The sequence below is a fragment of the Herpailurus yagouaroundi genome, unplaced genomic scaffold (genome assembly GCF_014898765.1).
Source record: "Herpailurus yagouaroundi ecotype Mexico unplaced genomic scaffold, PumYag 66420, whole genome shotgun sequence".
Classification (NCBI taxonomy): domain Eukaryota; kingdom Metazoa; phylum Chordata; class Mammalia; order Carnivora; family Felidae; genus Herpailurus; species Herpailurus yagouaroundi.
Window position 1 is genome coordinate 1 of NW_024419390.1, and position 8,231 is coordinate 8,231.

Genomic DNA, 8,231 nt, shown 5'->3' on the forward strand with positions numbered 1-8,231 from the left:
CCCCCTGGCGTGAGACTTCAAGGATTTCCAGTCCCTTCACTAGAGTGACCTGTGTTTTCCCGACCGCACGACGAGGCTCCCCGAGGCACTGCCGTCTGGGAAAGCGCACGTCTGGAGCGTCAACCAGGCAGCGCGGGGAGGCCCAGGGGCCCCTGGCCACCTTCTGCTGGGGAGCGGACAAGCAGAGCCGCCTCCACAACCCCGAGGACCAGAGCTCGGCCGGTGAGCCGGGGGCCCCTCGGCCGGGCCCAGACCCCAGGCCCTGCCTGGCGCAGAGGGGCCGGGGACCTCCGTGACCAGCCAGGCGTCCTCTCTGGCACGAAGGCCGTGCCGGGAAGAGACACATCCCCCGCGGAGGGGCCGAGTCCGGGTCCGGCACGGCCGCTGCCTCCTGACCGAGAACTCGGGACAAGGGGAGCCTCGGGGACCCCGTCCCCGAGGCAGCAGAAACAGGCCTCACTGCGTCTCCTTCTTTCCGCCCTGGATCCACTGCTTCAACAGGTACTCGTAGTAGCTGTCGGCCCTGGCGCCCAGAGTGAACACTCCCATGTGAGTGAAGAGGCCGCTGTGCGTGTTGATGAACATGGGCACCAGCCCGTCCTTCTTCCCCGACAGGGAGTGCACACGCCTCGTCACCTCCTCCGCGGCCTCCTGGGACACACACACACACACACACACACGGGGAGAGCGCGGGTGAGCCAGGGGGACGGGGCTGCCGGACCTCGGGCCAGCCGAGGAAGGCGGGCCTCGTCGGCTCACCCCTCCTCCGTGACAGGCGGGCCCGTTCCCAGCGGAGGACGGAAGAGGACGGAAGAGGCCGGTGTCCCGGCCCACGGCGCTCCCCTGCCCGGCTGCACCGGGCAAGGGCTTCTGAGGGTGGCCCCAGCCACGCGGCAACCAGGTCCCCACCCTCACACGCGGCTGCCTCGATGAGCGGGCAGATGCCGAGGGCCCCGAACACGGGGCTGAGCTCCTCCTCCTGGCAGGGGACCGTGTCTGAAGGCCACAGCCGCGGTCCCCGGGACCTCCTGCCCAGGCGTGGCCGTCTGCTCCCGCTCGCTGGAGGGAAGGCAGGCGCGTCTGCTTCCGAGCCCGCGGTCGCGGCACACCCGCCCGCCGATCCTGTTCATCCTTCGAGACCCAACCAACCTCAGCTCCTCCCGGGCAGCGCCACGCATCTGTGCTCCATGGCCCTGTGCGCGTTTGCTCACGGCGCTCGGGACCCTGCCTGGGGAGTGACTTCCTGGCCTCCACCCGCCACGTACGGCCCGCCCCTTTTTACAAAGTCCTCTGAGGCAGGAGCGGCTTCAATTTCCCTTGGGTCTCCGGCAGCTACAGAGATCCGGCATCGCAACGGCGCCCGGCCGGCGTCTCAGAGCAAACAGAGAGACGCTGAGCTTCCGGAGTACGAGCCAACGACAGGAAAGCCGCTAATCCGCCGACAGGCAGACAGGCACCCGGACGCCCACCTCCACCCGGGAGATGAACACGGGGCCTGCGGGCGTTTGGAAAACGCCACACGTCATCAGGACAAAATCCACAGCCCAGAGGAGGCACCCTCACGTGCCCACCGCGAAGGCTACCGAGAAAGACCGGAGGACAAGCGCGGGCTGCCGCGGAAAAGCCAGAGCCCTGTGTGCGTGCGCCTGGAACCTTCTCCCGGGAGCGCCGCTCTTACCACCCCCAGCTGCTCCTCAACGCACGAGAGCCCGGACAGCACGTGGTCCGACCGCACGATGGCAGACCACCGGGCCACGAAAAGGGATGCTTCGGACACGTGCTACGACACGGGTGCGCTTCTCCCGGACGCTTCCAGCGCGGACGAAGACGTCACGCGTGGCGACAGAACCGGCCACAGACGGCCCACGCCGTACGTAGGACCTCACTCACGCCGAGCATTCCAAACAGAGAAAGCCACGCACGACAAGTGGATTTGCGGCCACCGAGGCAGGGGGCCCGGGTGGGAGCGCTAGGGTGCGCTGGCCTACTTCCTGAGGCGAGGACCTGGTTCTGGAATCAGACGGTGGCGGCCGCTGCCCACGTGGGACTGTGGCGCGGCGTTCGAGCCAAGAGGCAAAACTTGCTGACGTTCAAATCGCAGCTCAGGTTTTTAAGGCAGAGGAAGAGTGACGAGGCAGAGCGCCAAGTCCAGAGGGTCCGCCGCGTCCTGGAGACTCACCCACAAGGAGAGGGACCCCGGCCAACGGGGTCGGGGCGAGGGTCAGGAGCGAGGTCCACAAGGACCGTCAGCGACGGGCTAGCGAGGCCGAAACCCACGACCGTGGGCCCCTGCCTCGCTCCCGGCACGGACCACCCCCGGGGGCCACCACAGCACGAGGCAGGGGGCAGTTGGGACCCCAAGGACACGGGCCCGCGCTCGGACTCAGCCCCCAGTCGACACCCTTCCCGCCCGCGCAGCTGAGGAAAGGCGAGGAACGAGGGACCGGAAAGCACACAGGACGGTGGTCCCGCGGCCCGGGGTCAAGTCCACGCACGCCTCCGCTTGGTGTGACGCCTCCGGCCGGCAGGCCGGCCCCCCGTACCTGAAACTTCTTACTCCCCGTGAGGCGGGAGAGCTCTCGGAACTCCAGCTGAATGCTCGTGACCTCGGCCACCGTGCTGTCCGAGGTCCAGCGGGGCGGGTGGGCGGCTCCGGTGCCGATGTTCACGTCCGAGTATGGGATCCTGGAGGGCGTCTGGAACGCAGGCAGCAGCCGATTCCCAAAGTCTTCCTGATGACGCGACACGACGAGGACCGAGGTTTCCCGTCACACGCCAGCCTCGGCTCCGTTCCACGACGCCCACCCTCCCGCCCCACCCCCGCCACCCCGCCACCCGCGCTCACCCCCGTAAGCGGACACGGGACCTCACTGGCTTCACGTGGCCTCGGCGCTCAACAGCGGTGAGACCGAGGAGCCCCGAGAGCGCTTCCCCACGGGTCGCGACGGTGACAGGGACCTTCCCACGCACGTGCGCGGGAGCGAGACCCAGACGACCGGGGAGACGGGAGACCCGGAACAGACCCCCGCGCCCACCCCCCGGGGGCCCCTCGAGCCGCGGAACCTCCACCGGCGCCCGGACACTCACGGCCTTCCTCAGGAAGAGGTCGTCCCCGGACAGGTGGTAGGCGCTCAGAAGGCCGCCCAGGATCCGGATCGTGCTCTCGAACAGGTTGACGTCCACGTCTTTCTGAAACCGGAGCTTCTTAGACACCCACTTGCGGGCTTCTTCAAACTCTGCGACGGGAGACGGGGTGGGAGCGGCAGTAGGTTACAGGTCCCGGCGCCCCCGTGACCGCTCGCTGGCTCTGGGGCCACGTGCGTCCTCGTGTCTCTCTCTCCCGAGGGGCCTCGCCATCACTTCCCACGGCAAGGGGACACACCGCGGGGCCCCCTGCACCCGGAGGACGGGCAGCCAGCGAGCCGTCGTGAGCACCAACGCTGACGGGTAAAGGCCACGGCACAAAGGGCCACGTGAGTAACTCAGGGGGAGCCTCTGGCCTCTACGGAACACCGGAAATGGGCTCCGAGAGACCGATTCGGAAGTACCCAAAGACCCGTAGCCTCAACCACACCCCGTCCACGTGGCCTGAGAAGGGTGTGATGGAGAGACCCGGGACGCCGATGGCCTCATAGGATCACGTGCCGCCTCCCACCAGGGAGCCCCTCTCCGGCTAGGACGGGAGCACGGGCTGGAACTGCCCCCGGACGCCAGCCCAGGCCTTCGGCCGGGAGCCGAGGGGGCGACTGCCCTGAGCGTCCCCGGGACGCCTGCCATCAAGGGACAAGGCGACTGCCTGCCGCCCAGGGGAAGGGAGAGCTCCTCAGACGGAAACAGTGGCGTCTACACCCTCCAGGGCACGGCTCGCTCGCTCACTCGCGCGCCCAAGCGTTGCACCGGGGGAACTTGGCCGCGTGCTCGGGGACGAGCAGGTACCTCTTTTCAGACCCAAAATCCACATGGTGTCCAGGGCGTCAATCAGCGTAAGTCCCAGGCCAAACCACTCGCTGAAGGACCTGGACACGGGTTTCAGCTCGTCGTGGCCCCAGGCGAACTTGCGGTAGCCGGTCCACGCGTGGCGGAAGGCGTCTATCACGGCCCTCTGACGCTCGTTCGGGGAGGCTGGGAGGAAGACGGCGGGTCGTGGGGACCGGAACCGCCCGGGGTTCAGACACCGCCCCTCTGCAGCCCCAAGCCGCGGGGGCGCTCAGTGGGGTGGGGGGACACCGTCCGGGGCCGCGGGTCAGCAGCGGACGACCCCAAAGATCGGGGCGCGGCGCCGCCGGGCTCGGGGCCGCACGGCTGGACGCGGCTGCCAAGGTGGCGAGGCCTCCAGGGCCCACACGCGACGGCTCGGCCTCTCATCCGCCTGGCCTGCGCCCGTCCGCCTCCGCCAGACGCCCGGCGGGCACGACTCTCTGGAGCTGCGGGGAACGCGCGGTGGGCGGCGGTGTTTGAGGCAGCAGACCGGTGCCTGCCGCTCCGCCACGGCAGCCGCGCTGTGCAATCCGGCCGGGGGAGCATCCGACGTGGCGGGCGGGCGGGCGGGCCCCGGTGACCTCCACGAGAGCGCCTCATCTCACAGGTGCCCGCGTCGCGCGTCAGCAGCTCTGGGTGTTTTCGGGGAGGGAACAGCGTGTGGCAGACACACCCAAGGCCGCCCTGGGGCCCTTCCAGGGTGGCCTTGACGCCGACCGAGAAGGTTTCTCCCCTCCACACAGCCGGAGGACCAGGCACGAGTTACAGGGCCACCGGGCGGACAGAAACGTGGGCGTCGGCGGCTTCGCGACACGTGTCCTCTCGGTGTGGCCCGAGGCCCAGTCGTGTTGGTATCTGCGGCTCTGACATCGGTCCTCAGAGCCCCGCGATCGCTCTGCCTCCCCCCCACACGCCCGGGCCGCCCGTCCGGGCTCTGGGCGCCTTCTTCCTCCTCCCCTCCTCAGTGGCAACAGCGACAGGACCGGAGGGTCCCAGCCCGGGCCCCAGGCTCGGCTGACCCGGCGCGAGCCCCCGCTCCGGGAGGCAAATGGCCGTGGCCGCTGCCGGCCTAACCTCGGTTCTCCCGTCCGTGGAACGGGCCTACGACAGACCGATGACCTCAAAGGCCGCCACGAGAACCAGAGCAGACAGGCCGCACGGAGCGTACAAAGCGCCAGTGCCCCGGGGGCCCTCCACTACAGGTGCCAGAACGCAGGACCCCAGGACCCCACCGAGCCAGGGCCGTGTCTTCGCTCTCCCCAGGCCCCGCGCTGGCACGGACGCGGGCAGTTCCCGCACAGGCGGCCTGTGGCTGCCGCGACGGGCCTGGGACCGCGGGCCGCCGTGGAGCCCCGTGTCCTCCCCGAGGCTCTACAGAGAGCTGGGGCCCGCCCGGGTGCCCAGCTGGGTGTCCACGCGCCCTCTCCGTCACCATGTCCGGGTGAGGCCCGACGGGGCGCCGGCGGGGCCTTACCTGGTTGGTTCTGAATCCCGGGGGCCTGTGAGGAAGGCTTGGTGGGGGGGCCCCCTGCCTTTCTCGAAGGGGGTTCGGTGCCCTGCTCCGGCTCGATCACTGCACCCCTCCAGCTTCAGGGAGAGGAGGAAGAGGAGTCAGCCGGCTCGAGGGCAGGGATGCAAACGCCCGCGGGCACAGCCTGGCTGGGCTCGTGGCGGCCCTCCGCTCCGTGCGGCACGACGCGGAGAAGGCAGGGCCCCGCCCCCACCGGGGTCCCGCTCTCTCCACTGTCTGCTCTGAGAGGAGAAGCCGCTTCAGACAGCGCGCCGATCCTATCCCTTTGTTTTTCAGGAAACGTCAAACGGACCGGCCTCTGCGCATCTAGCGACCCGTGCTGCCTCGTCTCTGACGCTCCCTGTACCTGACCACCGTTCTCTGTGTGCTCTCTTCCTGACGAGCGTCGCCCACCACCTCGTCCCTCCGCCTCGTGTCATCCTGCCTCCGGTCCTTGGAGTCTTTGTCGGGGGCTCTAATCTGCAGGTTGGGCGGTCCCCGTCGGAAATGCCTCTGAGGCTTCTAGATCGAAACGAGAGCCACTCGTGAAAACAGTTCAACGCCCCAGGAGCCGCCACTCCGTTTCCACCTGGGATGCTCTCCCTATCAGACCCAACCCCACGGACCGCGTGGAATGGCTGGTGGCGCACGGCCCCCGGAGGAGATGCCTTCCCGCTCCCACGGCAACACGCAGATTTGGCCAGAAGATCCTTTCTCACCATCCCCGGGCCCTGACCAACCGGGGCGGAGACTGTGCCAACGGGCTGGCGCAGCCCTGGGCAGTGGGTTAGCATCCTGGCCCAGGAGGGTTCCAGGCCGTCACAGGCCCTAAAGGTAGCGATAAAGGGTCAGAGCCACGTCCCCGTGGATGGAGGCGCAAAGAACGCTGTCCCGGGCCCGTGCCCCAGGACCCCCACCCTTCGTGCTCAGAACCGGGCGGCCAGGGCACCGGGTCCAGGGACGGAGCGCGGGGGCCCAGGCGTAGCCTGTCGTCAGCGGAGGGCGGGAGGAGGCCCCTCCTCCGCAGGACACAGCAAGGAGGCCGACTCAGGGATCGAGCACACCTCTGCCGCTCAGGACCCACAGGACCCGTGAAGAGGTCCTCGTTGTGAAGACGCCAGTGCCACGGAGCCGGGACCCCCGTGGCCAAGAGGACGGGATCTGGCCGCGCGCAAAGCACCGGGGCTGCCCCAGGCCTGGGGCACGAGTGCCGGAGTCCGAGCAGCAGGAAAGGTCCCAGCGGCCCCGCCACAGGGGGCCCCGCGCCCCGAGGCCCGGACCCGGGGAGCCGTGCACACCGACCCCGGCCGCCCCCACAGACGGGATCACGGGCCTCCCGGGCAACGGAAGCGTGTCTTTCGGCGGGCAACCGTGCAGGCGGGCTCTGCTCCCATCGCCGTCACGAGAGCCCAGGTGCACGAGAGCGGCCGAGAGGAGCGAGAGACGTGCGTGTCGGCTCCACGAGGGAGGACGTGAGCCGTCTGACACACAGCCTCCGAGTAAGACGGTTTGCAGAGAGGCCTCCTGGCCGCTCCCCGTGGGGCCTGACCCCAGCCCCCTTCCCCGCCCACGCCCTCTGAAACCGCAGCTCCCGGAACAAGCCCAGCTCCCCCTGCCTCGGGCGACGTCACCGGACTCAAGCCCTGCTCTCCCGACTCCACCCAGGACCAGCGGCTGCCCGGTCTCACGCCGCAGTGCAGCGTCCCGTCCCCAGCCTCATCCCTGGAGGACACCGCGGCCACCGGCCTGCTCCCGCCGGCCTGCAGCTCCTCCAGACAAGGGGCGGGTCTGTTTCGCTCACCAGCAGGTATCCCAGGGGAAGGAAGGAGAGAACATTCCTCCTCCTTGCCCAAGCGTCATCCCACTGGCTCAGAATAAGGGGCGCAGGGCGCGAACATCAGACAAACAACAAGGGAAAGAACCGCTCCCCCGTCCGTGTGGAACGTCGCGCGCGGTTCTGAAACGCCCGTGGGACCGACCCCGGTCGCAACCCCACGTGGAGTTCACCGAACGAACCTGGGGTAAAAGCCCCGGCGAGTTTTCTGGATTAGCATCTGCCTTCTGAGGAGCCGGCAAGACGGGCGGATCTGCTGGTCTCACCTTCCGCTCTTCCGCTGACCTGCCATCCACGGCTAAACGAGAGAACAGATTTTATCCCAAACGTGCCGCACAGCCCCAAGGAGAGCCCGAGCGAGCGCGCGGAGGAACACGTCTAGGTGGGCGCTCCTCACCACGAGAGGACACCGTGAGACCTGGGGAAGGTCCTTCAAACCAACTCGAGAACGGCCAAGGGTAACCAAACCTTCCTCAAAGCACTCGGCAGCTTCCGTCCTGCAGCCCAGCCCACACGGACCTCCCCTCAGCGGCTTCCCTTCCAGGAAGCGCAGACGCTGGCCTATGTGCAGCTGTCTCCAGCCGCCTGCAGCAGCTCCCGAGCTTTCCTCCCCCACAGGGGTTCCCTACGCCCTCACCCAGACTGCCCGGCCGCTCGGAACACACGGTAACACGTGTCAGGAAGTTCAGGGAGCGTGTCTGGACGGGGCACGCGACCTCAGGACCCGAACGTCTCCGTGAGGCACAGAGGACGGAGCCCTTACACCGGACACCCAGGAAGCAGGCGGGCAACATCACGTTAACCCGAGCCACGTTCTAGCAGGGTGGCTAAAGACACTCTCCGCTCCTTTTCATCTGCGCTTCTCGCCAATTCGCGGACGCTCCAGGCGCTTAAGGCGCACGGCCAGAC

At 68.5% G+C, this 8,231-nt stretch overlaps 1 protein-coding gene across 1 annotated transcript; it reads right to left on the reverse strand.

Annotated features, from left to right (window-relative positions):
• Window positions 1–6: 6 nt before the first annotated feature.
• Window positions 7–7,639, reverse strand: LOC121024619 (endoplasmic reticulum mannosyl-oligosaccharide 1,2-alpha-mannosidase-like; the record flags this gene model as incomplete). The annotated part of the gene is made up of 7 exons (XM_040466826.1): window positions 7–651; window positions 2,544–2,732; window positions 3,088–3,236; window positions 3,937–4,122; window positions 5,453–5,565; window positions 5,856–6,010; window positions 7,505–7,639. Coding segments are annotated over 7 exons (1,122 nt in total), but the record flags the coding sequence as incomplete, so codon positions are not given.
• Between the last annotated feature and the right edge of the window lie 592 nt (window positions 7,640–8,231).